The following is a 21,578-nucleotide window of genomic DNA, read 5'->3' as shown; positions in this document are numbered from 1 at the left end:
TGTGAGATTGGGTGGCACAAAAAATTTGCAAGCTGCTTTTCCATTTATTAAACATTTTTTTCCATCTATTATTTGAATTCACTTATTCTAAATAAGTTGAGAATGTTTCATTTGCTAACAAGGAATCTGCTCAAAATGAATATGGATATCACCAGCTTTCACGAGAGGAATGATAGGACAGAATGAAACATTCAAGACACTGAATGGTCTTAAAGTGTGGATGAGAAGAGGATGTTTCCTCTTGTGGGAGAATGTACATTTAGTGATCACTGTTTAAAAATTAGGAGTTTCTCATTTATGACAGTGATCAGGTGATTTTCTTTTTTCCTGAAGTTCTTGGAACTCTTCCTCAAAGGGAAGTGGAAGCAAATTCTGTTAATACTTTCTAAGCCAGAGCTAAATAGATTCTAGATAAGCAATTGGGTGAAAGGTTACTAGGGATAGGCAGGAATGTGAAGTTAAGGTGACAATCAGATCATCATGATCTTATTAAATGACAGAGCAAAGTGGCTTATTCTTGCTCTTAATTTGTTTGTTCACAATACAACATTCTTGAACTGAAAATCTTACTGAGAGACTAAGTGACCAGAGTCAGAAACGAATGCTCTTCTTAAATAGAAGTTACTGCAAACCATTACAGCAGTGTAGAGAGGGTTTTACTCTACAGATGACTTGAGAGTACTTGTTTCTGGCAATGTGTACCAAGAATGAAAAACTTTTTTCTCAATAAGAACACATACATTAGTAAAAACATATCTATTTAAATTCTAGTTTATATTGCTTCAATATTAAATAGAAGTAGCTATTACATTACAATGAAAGAAAAATGCTATTATAAGTAGCTAGGAAATTCAGTGAGTTTACAAAGATGTTTACAGTGGTTATTAGTTCAAACTCTATATGTTTATATTACAAGGATCATATTTGCCTGATCCTCCGATCAAAAGGTTTTTGACTTTTTAAAAAAATTTACAAAACTCAAACCACAATATTTTGTTCATGATATTGCATGATACATATTGAAAAGCAACATCCCTATACTTTACACATGCAAATTTTTTGAAGCCTATGAGATTGTTTTTTCCCCAATTAGTCTGTTAGTATTGTTATCACCATGTACTACATCAAAAAATACACAATACTTTGTATTATCACCCAGCAATTTTGTAATATGGTGGTTTTTGACAATAACCTTAAACTAATTCTGATTCACACAATATGCATCCAGAAAGGAAAACTTCCCCTTCTTAATACATTACATGGTCAGATAAGGCTAAAAAAATCTATTAGGTTAACACTGTCTAATATTAACAAATTAATTTATTCCAAATTTTCTGTGTCTTTTCTTATCTTGTCTTGTCTTATTTTCTTGTTATAATGCAATATCACAAATCATTTGGGCTCTCCTCGCAATTTGCAAAACAAAAACAGAAAAAGTAAAAATGCAAGGCAAATGCACATATTAGTTAATGAAGATGACACAAGGAAAATAACTGAATTGTGTTTTTTTCAACCTTTGCATGATTGCTTTCCTGTTTCATTACTTCAGGATGGATACAGAGCTGTTCTCTTGATCCAAGTACGCACACCTTTGGTCTAAATGGTAAAAACAAGTGAGAGGTGATAAGGCACAGATAATTCCAACTACCGAGTCAGTACTTTTCAGCACTTTTTCTGCAAATGTTCATAAACCCATAATTCAAAATAAAAGCACACTGAATATAATCTCAGTTCCGCAAAGTTAACTAACACAGTTTGAACTGTTTACACAATGCTGTCTCACTCAACAATGTTACAGAGGCAATAACAGAAATGTGACTTAGAAGTGGAAAGGATTGGGTGCTTGATATTTACAGAGATAGAATGTTAAGGAAGACGGACAGCAAAGGAAGAAAATGAGGTAGGTGGGGTGATAATACCTATAGGGATGACATTGCAGCTTTGGAAAGAGGATGTCCTCAAGGAAATAAGGAAGAAATAAAAAGGTATGATTGTGGTGCTGGAGGAATCGTGTAGACCTCCAAATGAGAGAGGAAAATATCAGAACCAGATTTATTATCACTGACATATGACGTGAAATTTTCCAGCAGCAGTACAGTGCAAAGGCAAAAATCTGTAAGTTACAAAAATAAATAGTGCAAAATAAAGGAATAATGAGTTAGTGTTCATGGATCATTCAGCAATCTGATGGCAAGGGGAAGAAGCTGTTCCTGAATCGTTGAGTTTGAATAGAGAGAAGCAAACCTGTAGGGAAATCAATGAAATGTGCAAGCACTACAGTGTGATGACATTCCCCAAATATCAATTGAGATAATATTAAAGATAAAGGAAATAATTCCTAAAATGTATTCAGGCTCTGGTGCTGGAAATGAGGTGAGCCAAGTGGATCAAGTGTCAGTGGGAGAACTACTGAATAAGAGTAAACATAAGGTTTAGATTACTAACAGAGAAGGGCAAGGGAAAGTCAATGGCATAACTCCTAAACAGGAAGAGGGCTAGTTTCAATGGGATTAGAGGGGACCCAAGGGTAAAATCCATCCAAACAACAACACAATAAATTCTGATCTTTGAGTAGATATCTACAGTACAGCCTAGGTACATTCCCACAAAAGGTGGGAATATAAAGCTGCTGCTCCTTAGATGGAGGGGGGATAGAGTATTACGAAACAAACTAAGAATGGCAAAGAAAGATGAGAGTAGAATGGCAACCAACATAAAATTGTCTAATGCGTGGTAGAGAGTGAGGTGGGACCTTATAGGACTACAGAGGTGATATGTACCTAGAACTGCACGGCAAAACTAGAAAACTTAGTAAGTACTTTGTAAAGGATTATGATAAAATAATCAGGAAAAAAAATTAGACAGTTGGCAAGATCTTGAGTAATTAAGGAGTGGCAGTTTGATCTGTAAACTCAGAATGTGTTTGACTAATTTAATTGGATGTTATGATGTAACAGAGAAGGTTGTTGAAGGGAGTGCCATGGATGTTGTTCATATTGATTCGAAGAAAGTGACAAAAAACCACATAGAAGGCTGGATAACTAAACTGAGGCACTGACAACAGGAAGATCAATGTAGATTAGATAAAAGCTTGGCTTAAGGACAGTAAACAATGAGGCAAATGTTGATCTTTGACAGGGAAATGGTATATAGCTCACCAAGAGTTAATGCTGGGATCATTATATATGTACGAATGTTACTGGAATACAGACTAAACTTCCAAATTTGCCAGTGTTGCAAAACTTTAGGGTACAGCTAAGAATGATGATAAAACTAATTGATTGCAACAGGGCATGAAAAGACTAGCAGAAGTAGCAGACAGGTGGCAGATAGAATTTAGCAGAACAGTGCAAAGTGATGCATTTTGGCAGTAGGAATGTGCAGAGGTAATCAAGACTTAATGACACAATTATAAAGTATGTGCAGGAACAGAGGGACCCGGTAGCTGCCGTGAATAATCTTTAAGGGCAGCAAGACATATTGAGAGAATAGCTAGTAAAGCACACATGATCATGAGCTTTATAAATATAGGTCGTCCTCACATCACGGCAGGATTCCGTTTGGGTGAACTGTTCGTAACCCGAAACAGTTTGAAAGGCGGAATTGCAGCCACAAACCGAGTTCCCAGGTGGCAGAAGATGCCTGCAATCCTGCAGCAGCCTGAAAATCTGTCCCACAGTTCTCCAAAATGCTCGTTCATATGTATGGCTGTACATAGGTCAGGTATTCGTAAGCAGGGGAGGACCTGCGGAGGCCTTGCATGCAAAAACAGAAAATTTTTGCTGAGCTATTATCAAACTCTGGCTCGACCACAACTAGAATATTGGATCCTGTTCTGATCACCACACAAGGTGGATGTGAAGGTCCTCGAGTGGGTGCAGAGCAGTTTTAACAGAATTATTTCAGAAATGAGGGATATTAACAGACAAGATACGACAGAGAGCTAGAGTTGCTCTCCTTGGAACTAAGGAGGCTGAGGAAGATTTGATAGAGACGTAGAAGATAATGAGATTTAGATAAGGTAGACAAAGAAAATTTGTTCCCATTAGCTGACAGTACAGTGATTAGGGGGCACAAACAGGACAAGAGATACAGGGGAGATGCGAGGAAGAACTCTTATGCAGCAGTAGGTAATGATTTGGAACTCTCTGCCTATGAGAATGGTAGAAATGGGAATGATTAATAGTTTCAAAAGGAAATTGGATAGTCTTCAGGGAAATGAAGATGTAGGGTTATACTTTACAGCATGGAAATGGACTACTGATTCTCCTCAGAGTTGGCTATGCTGAATGGCTCCATGATAACAAATTGTTGAAGACTTGCTGTATCAATCACCATGCAAAAGGGAACTTGCTACATAAGAATGTTTAAGTTCCCTTTATATTAATATTATTGGCTTTTAAAAATACATTATAAAACTGTCTCATAAAGAACAGTTCACAGTGGTCTCCAGTAACTGAAAATCAGCACTAATCCTTTGGATATACATTAACTTCATTATCAACCCAAAATTTGGAACATTGTATCTGTAAAATATTCAGTTCCAGTAATACTACTGCTTTTTCACTGAAGCAACTATTATTTAATGAAGAGTATTCTGGTATGGCAAAGTTTAAAGTTTATAATTACAATCTCTATAGTATTAGTAAAGATGCTGTGCTAAAGATAACACCAGAATTCACTGTCAATTAAATAACTATATAAAGAATCTTTACGCTCCATTTTCATAACTCAAGTTTTATATTAGTAAAAATTAGCCAGCAATATTTCAAAACCTTAGATACAAGGGGCAACATGATAGTGTAGCGGTTAACGTAACACTATTGTAGCGCCAATGACCTGGATTCAATTCCAGCCACTGTCTATAGGGAGTTTGTACGTTCTTCTTGTGTGTTTCCTCTGGGTGCTCCGGTTTCCTCCCACATTCCAAAGATATACGGATTAGGAAATTGTGGGCATGCTAAGTTGGCGCCAGAAACGTGGCGACACTTGCGGGCTGCTCCCAGAACACTCTACGCAAAAGATGTATTTCACTGTGTGTGTTTTGACGTACATGTGACTAATAAAGATATCTTATTGGACAGTGCCAAAGACAAAATGGCAAAAGTTGATTGCGCTGGCATGAAAGAGGTACTTCACCTGTATGATGTACTTCTTAGCTCATTAATAACCTGAGTGAGCTGTGAATGAGTCCTTGAGGCATAAATGATCTTTGGAATATCACCGTAACCTGAGTGGAGATATTGATAACAATATTAATACATCAAGAAATGAAAATGATACATACATGTACTCCATATAAAATTGCAAAATAATGTTTACATAGCAAAGCAAGGACTATTAAAACTTCTTTCTTATTCAATCTTTTTATTAGTTTCCAAATTAATACAGATTGATATATAGCATCAATATTTATATATGTAATACAAAGAGATCAGGATAACAATCATAGCAATAGATAATCATAAAGAACAATAATATATAAAAAAATCTGTATATCCAACGATCTCTTAGTAAATGAATGTAATATAAAGAAAGGAAAGAAAAAAGATTTATTAGATAAATTAAGAAACCCAAATCAATAAGAAAATTGTAAACAATATAAACTAAACAAAAAAATAAAAAATTTCAAAAAAAAAACAAAAAAAGAGAAAAACTGGGCTAAAATTTCTCAGTAGAAACAGAGCAATATTATGTCGTCAACTCCGTTCCTCCAAGTTGGAAAGTTATTGAGAGGGGATCTACATCATGTGAAAATATTGAATAAATGGACTCCAAATATCTACAAATTTAAGCGAAGGATCGACAGTACCACTCCTAATTTTTTTCCAAGTTTAAACATGATATAGTTTGAGAAAACCATTGAAAAGTAGTAGGAGGTACTGGATCCTTCCATTTAAGCAAAATGGATCATTTGGCCATTAATGTAACAAAAGCAATCACACGGTTAGCGGAAGCAGATAAATGGCCAGACTCTATCCTTGGTAATCCAAAAATTGCAGTGATACAGTGAGGTTGTAAATCAATCTTCAATATATTTGAAGTAATGTTAAAAATGTCTTTCCAATATTTTTCCAGAAGAGGACAGGACCAAAACATGTGTGTCAAAGAAGCCACATTCGATTTACATCTATCACATATAGGATTTATATGGTTATAAAAACGAGCTAACTTATCTTTGGACATATGGCTCCTGTGGACTACCTTAAACTGTATCAACGAGCATCTGGCACACATTGAAGATGTATTAACTAAATGAAGAATTTTCTTCCATAGGTAAAGATGTCTGGAGTTCGCTTTCCCATTCATTCTTAATTTTGTCTAATGATTCTAGACATATTTTCATAATTCATAAATTATTGCTATCAAGCCCTTCTGATAAGGATTAAGACCCAAAATTTTTTCCATAGTTTCAATTTTGTAAGGTGTCGGAAAAGAGGGTATAGTAGTTTTTAAAAAAATTCTAATCTGCAAATATCGAAAAAAGTGTGATCTAGGCAAATTATATTTATTAGACAATTGTTCAAAAGATGAAAAACAGTGAGCAATGAATAGATGACGAAAACATACTATTCCCTTTCCTTTCCATATGGTAAAAGCTGAGTCAGCTCTGGATGGATGAAAGAAAAATTAGATTGAATGGGACTTGACAAATTTATTCAATCCAAAAATTTACAAATTGAAACCATATTCCTATTGTATGTTTAACAATTGGGTTAGTCGTATATTTACTTAATTTGGTAAGTGCAAAAGGGAGTGAAGCACCTTAAAATAGAAACTAATGAAAATTCAAGAACTGATTGGTGCTCAAGGCATACCCATTTGGGGCATTGAATTATATCAAAATCTTGTATCCAAAAAATTATACATCTGATATTAATTGCCCAATAATATAATCTAAAGTTAGGCAAGGCAAAACCAACATTTTTTTAAGTTTTTGTAAATTTTATTACTTAACCTTGGGTTTTTATTCTGCCAAATATATGAAAGAATTTTAGAATCAATAGTGTCAAAAAAAGATTTTGGGACAAAAGTTGGAATCGTTTGATATAAAAATTTTGGTAAAATATTCATCTTAATCGCATTAATTCATCCTACCAATGATAAAGACAGTGGAGACCACTTAGTAAATAATTGTTTAATATGGTCAATTAAAGGCAATAGATTAGCTTTAAATAAGTCCTTATGTTTCTTGGTCATTTTAACACCTAAATACATAAAATAGTCAGTTACCAATCTAAAAGGTAATATTAAAACTTCCAAATATGACAAAACAACACTGATAAAACATGAGAGACTCAGGTCTGTCATGCATTTTTTTTTCTCAATTTCAATTCATGAAAGTAAAATTGTGTTTCTAACACAAGTATGAGAATTATGGGACTATTCACATAAATTTTGAAATGGAAAATGCGAGATTGAGAAGTTCTGTTGGGTCAGTACAGGCTTACTTACTGGGTTTGTGCAGCATCAGAACCACTAACAGCAAATGAATGGAATAATTAACACTGTGCAAAGAGGGGAAAATTAAAACAGAGGATACCATAGTGTCTAGATAAATTTCCCTGAATCTTGAGGAAGTAGTTGTTTATTCTTCCCTTATGTTTATATGCCCCAGAGTCTGGCCTTCACACTGAATTGCTGACAAACAAAAAGCAAAAGAACTGGGCACCAAGCACCACCATGTACTCCAATTCTGACTTTATACATTTACCTGATTTTAACTGCTCCACCATTAACAGCCATACCTTCAGCTTCCCAGGACATAAGCCCTGGCATTCTTTCCCACTTTGATTCTTTTGGTCAGCTTCCTAAAATCCCCTTAAACAGCTGTATCATATTTAATCACATGGAATCACTTGGGACTTGCTATGATGTTAAAGGCATCTTGTGCATGCAAGTTGTTGCTTAGCATAATTTTATTCCCCCAACCCTCCCAATTATTTTCCTGAGGCCACAGAAATATCAAGAATTGTGTCTAATGAATCACCAAGGATATATTCTGAGAACGATTAAAAGACATTTTCAAATTAGGCAGATACTTTGAGAGCAACAAAGTGTGAAATAAGAAACTGGAGTTCTTTCAAAGACAGGTAAAATGAAACAGAAAGTTGCATACAAAATACACAAATCTCTCAAGTACGTACATGCATTACCTAAATTATCTAGCATTTCTAATATCAAAATTTGCATCACATCTAGAAACAAATGAACAATATAGCTTAAAATATTTATAAGAAATCTTAAGTGTCTAAATATGCCATTTTCTCAGGGGACCTACTTACTTGAATCAAAGTTTATGGTTTCATCCAAATATCTTTGTAATTTTTAGGTAATCAACTTTGTTAATTTGTCATAAAGTAGACATTGAAACATAATGACAAAATAGTTTTAAAATTTGATTCTGACAATATATATTAATATGTCTTACAATTCTAACGCATAAAACATTGTAGCACAGGACTTTTAAAAACAAAGTATAGCTGTGTAGGATGCTGATTTGATTTCTTCCTACTGAACAACTAATTGCAGCTACTTTAGTATGGGGTTAAGCCTCAATTACATTGGTATATTTTATACAAAAAAGAAATTTAAAGGAATCAGTAATCTGCAAAGTTACTCAGCTAAAGGAGCCCAGTAACATCAGCAAATTCAGCAGTGAATTTCATACCTCCAACAAAAAAAAATCTGATGCGGGGCATTTACAATAAAAATAGAAAATGCTGGAAATACTCATTTTCTCTTTTTATTACACAGCTGCCGTCTTTTGCTTTTCATTTTCATTTTGGATTTTGCTCCTCAACACCACCGACCCCCCCCACCCAAATACTTCCGCAAATATGGATTTGTTTATGGCTAAGATAGTGTCAAAATTCACACTTGCTTTTTCTCCCCCACTGAATATGGTAATACCCATTAAGGACATGTGACTTTCTTCTACCTTATCCAAATGGTGTTTATGTGTGCATACACTGGAAGCCAAGCTCTATTGGGCCTTTAAGTTATTTGAGAATTGAACGCATCTGCCATCTTCCATATACCTCCAGCTGACAGTCCTTCAAAGTTAGTTTTATCATTTTCTTTTCAAACTCAATGATTCATGAAATAGAATAGAATCACAGAAAGTTAGGTCAAAGAAAGAAGCCATTTGTAATCACCCCACTTGCAAAGTTTATTACCAAGGCAAAAGCAAAATACTGAAAATCTAAACACAGCAAACACTAGAAGTGCTCAGCTGATCAATGATACAAGTACTTGTAGCATTCTTTTGTTTTATCATGTTATCAGCGGGTCAAAATGTACTTAATTCAAGCCAATGGTTGGTGACATCTTCCTTGAGTTCAGTTCAACTTTGAATTCTGCATCTGTACATTGAACCACAGAAGGTAGATTAAGCTGAAGACCAGCTGCCAGTGCATCTGACCCTCTGCTCCACTTACTGCCGAGTCCAACGGCAGACACAAAAGTGTCTGAGCCCTGAGCTGAGGGCCTAGATCCATTTCAGCCTATTGGCTTTGCATATGCAACAAGGCTGCCAACCTTGATTACAAGGGTAGGCGGTTTACTTTTTGCTTCATCTTTGTCTTTAATTATTTTCCAGTAGTTCAAGCTATTGTTATTTATTTAAACTATTTTCAAATGCCAATAAGAATGGGGCAGGGATTCAGGACCCACTGCCTGAGGACTTATCACTGATTGCAGTCCGATTGGCTTCATGGGGCAGCCATGATATCCAGGTCTTCAGGTCAATTGATTCCACAAAGCTGCAAAAGGCAAGAACAGCTGCAAGAAAGCATGGAGGTGATGGGAAAAATGTGGTGGTTAGCCCCACAAGTAAAGATTTAAAATAAACTTGCATCTCCATTTCCGAGTTATAAAATGCCTGCTGAGATGTCCTTTCAGGATTGACTCGACAGCAATAAGGGAATTTTAATTACATTTGATAGGGCAAGTCGGGAAAATTCTGAAAACAAAACTTATGTGGCGGTGATAACAACACTGATACTGGTGTTACTGTTCTAGGAAAATGAAGGAAAAAAAAAATAAGCCAGGATTCCAATTTCAGCTCTGCCCACACTTTGTATTGAAAAGTGCACATTGGTAGATGTTAGGTTTAATACCAGTGATAAATTCCACTCTGGTTTCTGAATGAGGAGGTACCTGTGGTGTGCAATTAAAAAAACCGATGAGAGAAAGTAAGCAAGTCAAAAATTTATCTTACCCAAATCAGCATCTATGGTTCCACTGCCCCACGAAGATAGGGCCTACCATCAAAAAGTCATCACCATTTAACTTCTGAGCTATTTTGTTTGCTGAAATACTGTCTCTGAAGTGCTGCCTCCAGGCCAGGGAAGCACACAAAAGGCAAAGTGTTTTTCCTGTACCTGTAGGGCTTTCCAGAACCCCATTTACTTTCTGCAAAAAAAAAACAGCATGTACATAATCTTCTATAGTACAACATTTCACCAACAGAAACACCTCCAATCCACCTTCACAAATAGATACACAATATTCTGAGAAACAAATTTACAGCATGAGAAGCCTCCATATACAGCAGGTCACCTTTATGACTGGAAGATTTCTTCCTTTAGTTTGCAACAAAATAGGAAACCCTCAGACCAAAAATAATCTGTAATTTCACTGTACTGGACAGAAATGTTGTACCCTAGTTCTTAATTCAGGCTGCCCTGAAATAAGTACAAGATTACCTATGACCAGCCACAGTGATGATGGAAAATCTCAGAGCCACAGGCACTGATTTTAATAGGAACTGCCTGGCACACGATACAATGTACTTTGTGTGTATATTTAGTTAAAAAATATTTCCACAATTTACTGTAAAACTTTCCATTTTTGTCCTGCATTTTGAACAGTTCGTCTATCAATGCTTACTGTCATTAAGCAGCAACTGGACAGCAGTGTACTGTTAGGTAAAGGCAGCTATTCTGAATGATTGCGCAGACTATAAGATATGGAATTAATCAAAGGTAGTTTTTATACTGCGCACTTTCACCCTTCACATTGAAGCCAATGTGACAACTGGAGCATGAGATGACAATAATTAGACTAACTTCAATCCTGTGATTTAGCAAATCATTTAAAACACTAATAATTATAGACTCCCATATTCACCCAGGACCAGACTTTCCACATCAACATGATCCACATTTAATCCTTAGACTCATGCGAGTTAGCATATCTTAAAAACAAAGAAAGTGAGATATCAGATAGATATGAAGTTTGTCAGGCAACAGGTTGGAAGAAAATCATTATATAATGATTTGATGTACTGCAATAACTATTAATACTCCATAATTTGACAGATTCTTGGTTTCACTGAATGAACGAACCATAATGCATCCTGCTTGAAGATATGTTTTAAATACTATGAGGAAAACAGTGACAACATTACTGAATAATATGTAATACACAATGCATAGCTTATTACCTTTTGTAGGCATTCTATCACCTTGGACATATAATCCTCTTGGCATTTATAGGGAATATAAGGAAAATCTATATTAATCCCATGAAGCTGGATTTGGGGCATCTTGGTGACTAAAAGGGAATAAACAAAAAACAAAATCAAAAGAAAATGCACAGCATTAATGAGGTAACCTCTTTCAGCTTTCTAAATTTACCACATGATAATCGTATTGAAGTCTTTTTTAAAAAAGCATTCCAAAACATGCAAAACAAGATGCAAAAAAAAAGTCACATTAGGATAGATAAGTACCCGGGGCCGGACGGTACATACCCCAGGTTACTACGGGAAGCGAGGGAAGAGATTGCTGGGGCATTGACGATGATATTTGCGTCCTCCCTTACATCAGTGGTGGTCAAACTATTGGAGAGGATTCTTAGGGATAGGATTTATGAGTGTTTGGAGAAGCATAGTCTTATTAGGGATAGTCAACATGGGTTTATGAGGGGCAGGTCATGCCTCACAAGCCTAATTGAGTTTTGAGGAGATGACAAAACAAATTGATGAAGGTAGAGCAGTGGATGTGGTATATATGGACTTTAGTAAGGCATTTGACAAGGTTCCCCGTGGTAGGCTCATCCAGAACGTCATGAGGCATGGGATCCATGGAAACTTGGCTGCATAGATTCAGAATTGACTTGCCCACAGAAGGCAGAGGGTGGTAGTAAATGCCTGGAGGTCAGTGACTAGTGGTGTTCTGCAGGGATCTGTCCTGGGACCCCTGCTCTTTATGATTTTTATAAATGACTTGGATGAGGAAGTGAAGGGGTGGGTTAGTAAGTCTGCAGATGACACGAAGTTTGGAAGTGTTGTGGATAGTGTAGAAGGCTGTCGTAGGTTACAACGGGATACAGGCAGGATGCAGAGTTGGGCAGAGGTGGCAGATGGAATTCCACCTGGAAAAGAGAAGGCAGAGTACAAGGTTATTGGAAGAATTCTTAGCAGTGTGGAGGAACAAAGGGATCTTGGGGTCCACGTCCATAGATCCCTCAAAGTTGCCACACAAGTTGACAGGGTAGTCAAGATGGCGTATGGTGTGCTGGCATTCTTTAGTTGGGGGATTGAGTTCAAGAGCCATGAGGTAATGTTGCAGATCTATAAAACTCTGGTTAAACAGTACTCTGTGTTCAGTTCTGGTCACCTCATTATAGCAAGGAATTGTAAGCCTTAGAGAGATTTACCAGGGTGCTGCTTGGATTAGAGAACATGTCTTACGAGGAAAGGTTGAGCAAGCTAGGGCTTTTCCCTTTGGATGCAGGATGAGAGGTGACTTGATAGAGGCGTATAAGATTATGAGAGGCATAGATAGAGTGGACAGCCAGCACCTTTTTCCCAGGGCAGCAATGGCCAATACCAGAGGACATCCATTTAAGGTGAGTGGAGGGAAGTTTCTTTTTATACAGAGAGTGGTGGGTGGCTGGAACGCACTGCCGGGGATGGTGGTGGAGGCCAATACAATAGGAACATTTAAAAGACTCCTAGATCGGCACATGAATGTAAGAAAAATAGATGATTATGGGCTGTGTAGGAGGGAAGGGTTAGATTGATCATGGAGTAGGTTATACAGGGTCAGCACAATATCGTGGGCTGAAGGGCCTATCCTGTGCTGTTCTATGTTCAACCACATTACTATAAACCATAACAACAATGCACTGCTAAGTAGACTCCAATTATCATCTCTATGTCTTATTGCCAAAACGTTTTGTACCACATTAAGTTCTAATCTCATGATAACCATGGGACACCAACAGAAAGAGTGGTTAAATGTTGTTTTAGATCATACATTCATGTTCACAAACAAATTACAGGAATAAGAACGTCTGGATATGGAATAACAAAATGGTTACAGCAGGAAAGGAGGTCTTTTGCCCTGTCAAGTCCATACTGGCTATATGTAAGAGCAATCTATCCTTTTCTCCTTAAACCTGCAAATTCTTCCTTTCCAGATTATCGAGTTCCTTTTTAAGCATTACAGCTAAATCTGCTTCTGCCTACCCCAATGACTCACTGCCTTTAAATGTTTTTTCCTCATTTCACTTTTCATTCTTTTATCAAACACCTTCATTCTATATCCTCTTCTGCCATTGGGAACTGATTCTATCTAATCTGCACATGGCCTTCATGACTCTGTCATATGTCTACATAACTAAAGGCCCCCATCCACAGAATCCTTTGAGTAAATCTCTTTCGGCAACCCCTCTCGAGCCTTTATCTTTTTTCTATATTGTGGCACTCTGAACTGGACCCAATGTACCAATCCAATGTTTTACAAAGGTTCATCATAACTCCCTTACTATTGTATATAATGCCAATGAATAAAGACAAGGATCCTGTCTATTTTGTTAACCACTTTATCAATCTTCCCTGCCACTTTTAGTGAACAATGCATATGAATCTTGAGATATCCCTTGTGTACCACTTTAGAATCATGCTCACTAGTCCTACCAAAAAGTAACACTTTGCAGTTCTCAGCACAATTTTCATCTCTCATCTACCCATCAAATCCACTAGCAAGTTGATTATGCCCTCCTAACAGTTCACTATGCCAAGTTTTGTGTCACCTGCACTAGGGAATTGTGTCTTGAGCACCCAAGTCATCATACACTCCTGCTGCTAGCTGTGATAATTGTCAATATATTGTACAGCATCAAGCTATTATGTTTAGAAACCCCATCTGACATATCTGCGTAAACCTATCATTCAAGTCAAGTCTGATGCCAGACAACTCAGTTTACCATGAATTATGATTCAACCCCCACAGTCACATAGATTGCATTCTTAAGAAGTGTTCAAACAGCTGCCTGAGACCTGGTAAACTGGATAATGAAACTTTGACAACTCAGTTTTGTTTATACTACACTGGAGAGGATATTTGCCTTCTGTTCCATGTTCAAATTGTGCAACATAACAAAATTTTAGAAAGAGTTCTGTGTGCTACTTTATCATGACTTTTTTGATCAGTGATGAATTTCTACCCTTATAGAATCAACAACAGAGAGGTTGACCTTGGATCAACTCAGCTTGGCTTGTGGTCACATTGCCCATAGCCCTCTTATTCTCATCATCTTCTTTCTGCAACTGCCCCAACATTTGTATATTCTTTGCATTGAATTTAATTTCCATTTCTTTGCCTGTTCTATAAGCATGTTTGAATTGCCATACTTTAGTCTCCCAAAGAAAAAGCCATACTCTAGCCATCCCTATACAATACCATCTGCTTACTTTCAAGTGCCATCGTCAGAATCAGATTTATTGTCACTGACTCAGATGACGTGACATTTGTTGTTTTGCAGCAGCAGTACAGTGCAAAAACAGTTACTATAAATTACAAAATAAATATTGCAAGAACAAAAGAACAACAAGGTAGTGCTCATGGACCGTTCAGAAATGTGATGGCAGAGGGGAAGAAGCTGCTTCGGAATCGTTGAGTGTGGGTCTTCAGGCTCCTGTACCTCCTCCCCAATGGTAAAATGAGGAGAGGGCATGTCCCAGATGGTGAGGGTCCTCATTGATGAATGCTGCTTTCCTGAGGCACCGCCTCTTGAAGATGGTGGGTAGGGTTGTCCCTGTGATGGAGCTGGCTGAGTCTACAACCTTCTGCAGCCTCTTGCGATCCTGTGCATTGGAGCCTCCATAACAGGCTATGATGCAAGCAATCAAAGTGCCCAAATCATTATGGTAAAATCTGTTATCCCAGCAGAGATTCAGAATCAGATTTGTTATCACTGACATACGTCATGAAATTTATTGTTTTGCTGCAGCAGTACAGTGTTACAAACCAGCAACAAAAGAAACACACTGAGTCATGATTCAGTGTTAAAAACTATTTTATTAATCACTACTTACAATAATAAGAAAAATAAAAGTAAAAATATTAGTATGTTAGAAGTAAAAATGTTAAACCTTGAACATTAACCCCAAAACTAAACTCTTCGTGTGTGTGTGTGTGGCGAAGTCCCTAACTCTGTCCAGGAATGGTTCTTAAAGTTCAGTTCAGCAAGCCATAAAGTAAAACATGAGTAAAGGCTTCTTCCACAACCATCGTTGTCTGAAGATAAGACGCAGATGTAGAGAGAACAGAGAGTAATTACCAAATCCAAATGTTCCACGATGGAACCCAAACAACACCTCAGTGTTTACTCGGTAGTGACTTCCTCACCCTGAAAAGCATCCGAATCGTGGCCGTCCACACAAATACCTGTTTCCTTCTACAGGTCAGCAACAAAGTGAACTCCACCAGATTACTTCCAATTTCCATATGTGGATTGCAGTGACAGACACAGTTATTGTTTCTCATCCATCAATAGAGAAACTTGCAGGCTGGTGTCTCTCTCCCTTTTCTCTCTCTTCAAATGACTTCTTCAACAACGTCATTACGTCCTTTATCTTCAGTTGACGTAAGCATGCCACACACACACACAACTACTCTATCTTAAAGGGACATTCACCAAGTCTGTAACAAGTGTAAGACATAAAAACTACTATGTTACCGATAAATAAATACCATTGTGCAAAAGAGGAAAACAAAGTCGAGTTCATGGACTGTTCAGAAATCTGATGGCAGAGGGGAAGAAACTGCTCCTGAAATGTTGAGTGTGGGTCTTCAGGCTCCTGTACCTCCTCCATACCAGGCAGTGATGCAACCAGTCAAAATGCTCCCCACTGTACATCTATAGAAATTTGCAAGAGTCTTTGGTGACATGCCAAATCTCCTCAGACTCCTAATGAAGTAGAGACGCTGGTATGACTTCTTCATGGTTGTATCAATTGTTGGGCCAAGGATAGATCCTGAGATGTTGGCGCCCAGGAACTTGAAGCTGCTCACCCTTTCCACTGCTGACCTCTCAATGAGGACCGGTGTATGTTCTCCTGACTTCCCTGTCCTGAAGTCTACAATCGGTTCCTTGGTCTTGCTGACATTGAGTATGAGGTTGTTGTTGCGATACCACTCAACCAGCCAATCTATCTCACTCCTGTATGCCTACTCGTCACCATCTGAGATTCTGCTAACAACTGTGGTGTTGTCAGCAATTCCAGCACCATTTTTTCAAAATATGAGAATAACAGCTCATGAGGAGGTGAGAAAACTGAGACTGGAGACTAGAACTCCAAACTAGAAAATGAGAGAAAAAGGATTTAGACAAGAGATTCAGAAATGGAGCTGGGCACTCGGGCAGTTGGAGTGCAGGATCACAAAGGGATAATGGTTTCATTGGGAAGAGAAGACCGGAGAATGCTGTAGCACTCAACATTTCCTAAGGAGCCTGGAGCAGAATGAGAGGAAGGGGTGACAGAGGACCTGAGAGACACAAGTATCACACACCAGGCTTGCTGGTTTTTGTGTAATTTTTCTGTTAGGTTCAATAAATTTTCAAATGTCAAAATACATTTTGGATCAATATGAAGGTTACATTTCTGTTTCTCTCTGAGGCTTGCAGTTCAAAGTCCAAACCAGAATTCAATGAGACTGTTTTGACTGGTGACACTGACTTTATCCTATGTAATGCATGGGGATCCTCACTACAATTACATAATGAACTTCAGCATGCTTAAATGTTACTACTGGTTACAGGCAGTATCTAAGACTTTATTTTAAACCCATTATTACCAGGTACACACACACACTATGGAAGTTATTGTAATATCTTTGGTTTTCATGAAAAACCTTTGTGTTACTAGTATTCTAGTTTGTTTTCATCACAATTTCAATAAATTACTGCTGGTTGCTAGTAAAATCAAAGATCCCTTCTCACAATTCCATTCACCACCTTCAGATTTACTTCCAGTGATATACAGAGAATTGCCTGGCCCTTGGACTGTCAGTCACAACAGTTGCATGCAAATTATCAAGAACCGAGATCCAAATATTTAAAGTTAATATCATTTGTAGGTATCACGTGGCAAAATCACCAGGAATGCCTCCAAATATTTAACCAGAATTGCCAAGTCTAGTATTAAAATAAACAGAAAAGTAACTGATCAAATGCCATTTTCAGGATTATTAAAATTCCCTTCAGTTCTTACTTATCAACCAGGCATTCAATCTTGAAATGACAAGCATTTACACTGATGTAAAAAAAAGCGTCAGAGGACTGTTCTATAGTCTTGACCCAGAATGCCAACAATCCCTTTACCCCCACAGATGCTGCTCAACCCAGTGAGTTCTCCCAACAGTTTGTACTTTGTTCCAGATTCCAACATCTGCAGTCCCTTGTGTCTCCATTTACACTTATGTTGCAAAATAATTGCATGAGATTTCTCTCTCAATATACCCAACTCCAGCCCTTCACTCTCTGAATCCAGAGTATAGGTGGCACCCAACAGGTCTATTCTAGACCTTTGCCCTCTTGTACCTGAAACAAATGGAGACTATTGCTTCCTTGAGGGACGTGCACACCTGTGCAATACACCCCATCCAATGGTAATTAAAACACTGGATCATCTTGGAAGGGCATTCAGAGCTTGAATGGTTTCCACGACAGACACAGCAAGGTTTCCTTCCTTTTTCACCAATGTGACTTAGTGTTCCTGTCTCCAGCACTCCTGTAACCCCGTTTCTCACTAAAAACCCTTGTGGCATCTATGATTTGGCTACAAAGGTGAGGACCACATAACCATTATTATCTCACTGTATAACCGCCTAGTCTCTAACCTCAGCATCGTGTCCTGAGAAAAACTGTTTCAAATTCTTCAATGCCTTTTCCATACTCACAGGCATTTTACACACTCCCTCAAAATGTCATATCAAGGAGTTGCTTGAACTCCCTTGTACTTGCACAAAAAACTATTTCACAGTGCCCAATAAAAAGTATGAATGCTGCAACTTTGAGCCAGTATCTTTAACCTGACAATATATTCACGACAGCCAACTTGACAGGCCAAATGCCCTTCTTCCATGCTGTGATATTGCCCCGTCATCTCCTGGCCCCTGACTGCACGAACTGAATTCCTGAATGTCCTGGATTACATTACCCCTTCAAAGTTTTAACATACTTGCAACTGAACTTGTTCATGGCATCGTTAAACTCGCTAGCATTTTGAACATTTCTTGCCCTACTATAACTAGTAAAATTGCCTCTTTACACATATGGCTGCATTACTCTGTTCTGAATTCCACCCCTCCAACCAGCCTTTGACACTATCATTCGCTCACCGAAGCATCTCCAGCCATTCCATGTGCAGACCAAATGCCTGTGGACTCTCACTTTTCCAGCCCACCTCTATATCCATAACATTTTGCGTCATTACTGGTCCACCTCTCATGCTCACATGCTATCTTACTTCCACAGGAGCAATATCCCAAACCCATCAATAATGTTACTTCCATAGGTGCTTCCATGTGTCCATTCAGAAAAGAAAAAGGATAGAACTTCTAACCCAGCATCATTGGAGACTGTAATAACAATGTATCAGAAGCTATGACACGTTGATTTTAAAGGAATACACACTCAATATACTGCAAATATAAATTAATTCAGCAATGCAAATAACAGGATATAAATGGAATAGTGATTGGAACCTAAAGAGATTCCAAGCACATTGAGAATTTGCTGCTGAATTAAAAGTGCTATTAGTTTAAAATTCACAGTTTACATTTACCCTGCTGGAGGATCTGCACTACACATGCAGCAAAAAGCTCCTCAGACTATTCAAAGGGCCTCCCAGGGAAAGGCGGAGGGGCTGCCGCTGGCAACCCGAGTCACATCAGGAACCGGCGAATACCGACCTGCACTTGAATCCGCGGCTTCGCGGCCCAGAACCGCGCTCCGGAACCACGGCGCGCCCCCGCCGCCCCCAGCGCCCCCTACTGGACCGACCAGTCTGCTCCCGCGGTCCTCCCGCGCCCCCGCCGCCCCCAGCGCCCCCTACTGGACCGACTGGTCTGCCCCCGCCGCCCCCAGCGCCCCCTACTGGACCGACCGGTCTGCTCCCGCGGTCCTCCCGCGCCCCCGCCGCCCCCAGCGCCCCCTACTGGACCGACCGGTCTGCTCCCGCGGTCCTCCCGTCGCCGCCGCCGCCCGCAGCTCCCCCTACCGCATCGCAGTGACTGGTTCGCACTGGCACCAACTCATTCACTTACCCGCTCTGAGCTGTGGGCGAAGCTGTTGGCACTTGTCCGTTTACCACCATTGGCAATGTTTACATTTAGCTGCGGTAGCTCCTCGAAATAGAACGGACGTTAACTGGTATTAAATGTGCATGAGTTACTTTGCTCCACTCCATACGGAGATGGAGCAGAAATGGAGATGGAAAAAAATCACTTTCCTTTAAATAACTTACTGCACTGCAACGAACAAGACAGGCAAAATAAACTACAGTTGTGAAACCAGACGTGCTTAGATGGACGTGCTTAGATGTTCAAGAAAAATTGGATACCATTAGCACACTGGAGAGATGTCATTGAACTCTATGAAATAGTCAAGGGTTGCAAACATGTCTCCATTAAGTGGTCAGTACGCCACAATAAATCACAATATAAGACCATTGAGGATGAATGACAGCACCTATCAGTTGTCCGTCTGTGCTGAGATGTCACCTTGTTACAAATAGCTCACATCTGTTCCTCCTTCCATGATCAGCCTGAACCTTCAGAGGCACAGGGCATCAAAGAGGCACTGGTAGGATGATACATTTTGGATGCTTTGTTCGTGCCTATATGTTAGACCTTTATTTGCATCTTCTTCAAAGTCACCTCTTCTCTCTCAGCTTTCAGCCAGCCTTCAGCAGGCAGTAGTAGTTCAGGCCATTTCTGCATCCTATTGTCCAATCAGTATGAACTAGTTCAATATTGTTTAGTTGCACTCAAAATAAGTCTGTCCTTTGCTAAGCTGCCATTCTCATATCTCATTGCATGTTTTGGGATTTTTGACACATTTTCTGCAGAATGAATTTTGGCAAAAAAAAACCTTTAATAGATGGGTTTATAAAGCAAAGTGTATTCTGAAGCATCCAACTGTTAAGACACCAAAATCTGCAAAAACAACAAAAAAAAGCAACTAACAGCAGAATAGCAAAGCATCCATTGTTAAAAGTTATACCCAGTGAAGGAACGAGGACAACTAGCATTTACTAAACTGAGATCAAATACACACGAATGAATGTTTTTGGCAAAGGGAAGAGTGCTGCATTTTGTCAGGTGTCGTGGTATTGTTGGGAGACAGAGTGGACTTAAACATATAACATAGAACAGCATAGCACAGTATGGGCCCTTTGAACCACAATGTTATGCCAACCTATATAAACCTTATCCACATTCAATCTATCCCCCTCTCCACCTCCCATAACCCTCTATTTTTCTTTCATCCATGTGCCTATCTAATAGTCTCTTAAATGACCCTATTGTATCAGCACCTACCACCACCTCTGGCAGTGCATTCCAGGCATCCACCACTGTGTAAAAAAACCTACTTCTGACATCTCCCCTGAACTTTCCTCCACTCACTTTAAACAGGTGACCTCTAGTATTGGGAAAAGGTGCTGGCTGTCCACTCTGTCTATGCCTCTCATAATCTTATACACCTCTATCAAGTCGCCTCTCATCCTCCATTGCTCCAAAGAGAAAAGACCCAGCTTGCTCAATCTCTCCTCATAAGACACGTTCTCTAATCCAGGCAGCATCATTGTAAATATCCTGTGCACCCTCTCCAAAGCTTCCACATCCTTCCCATAAATATGGCGACCAGAGTCTTAGAGCTGCAACATTACCTCTCAGCTCTTGAACTCAATCCCCCGGCTAATGAAGGCCAGCACACCATACGCCTTCTTAACCATCCTATCAACTTGCATGGCAACTTTGAGGGATCTATGTACTTGGACCCCAAGATCTCTCTGTTCCTTCACACGGCTAAGAATCCTGCCATTAACCATGTACTCTGCCTTCAAGTTTGATCTTCCAAAGTGTATCACTTCACACTTCTCCAGATTGAACTCCATCTGCCATTTCTCCGCCTAACTCTGTATTCTGTCTATATCCCATTGTAACCAAGGAAAACCTTCTGCACTATCTACTATACCACCAACCTTCATGCCATCTGTAAACCTACCAACCCACCCTTCCACTTCTTCATCCAAGTCATTTACAAAAATTACAAAG

The 21,578-nt window shown here is 38.8% G+C and overlaps 1 protein-coding gene across 5 annotated transcripts in view; it reads right to left on the bottom strand.

Annotated features, from left to right (window-relative positions):
* rtel1 (regulator of telomere elongation helicase 1) overlaps window positions 1-19,650 on the bottom strand; it is a 111,868-nt gene extending 92,218 nt beyond the window's left edge. For 3 of the 5 annotated variants that reach the window (XM_052031143.1, XM_052031148.1, XM_052031147.1), the window contains exons 1-5: window positions 19,085-19,222; window positions 11,450-11,559; window positions 10,223-10,416; window positions 5,140-5,230; window positions 1,515-1,596 (exon numbers count right to left, since the gene is read on the bottom strand). In XM_052031143.1, coding sequence (XP_051887103.1) covers window positions 1,515-1,541 — 27 coding nt within the window. In that variant the 5' untranslated portion in view covers window positions 1,542-1,596; window positions 5,140-5,230; window positions 10,223-10,416; window positions 11,450-11,559; window positions 19,085-19,222. Of the gene's footprint in view, window positions 1-1,514; window positions 1,597-5,139; window positions 5,231-10,222; window positions 10,417-11,449; window positions 11,560-19,084; window positions 19,257-19,565 lie in introns of those variants that run through there. The other 2 variants (XM_052031146.1, XM_052031144.1) reach the window with 2 other exon arrangements.
* Window positions 19,651-21,578: the final 1,928 nt, after the last annotated feature.

This window comes from Pristis pectinata, chromosome 16, assembly GCF_009764475.1.
Source record: "Pristis pectinata isolate sPriPec2 chromosome 16, sPriPec2.1.pri, whole genome shotgun sequence".
Taxonomy (NCBI): Eukaryota; Metazoa; Chordata; class Chondrichthyes; order Rhinopristiformes; family Pristidae; genus Pristis; species Pristis pectinata.
This window is presented reverse-complemented; position numbering and strand designations above follow the sequence as displayed.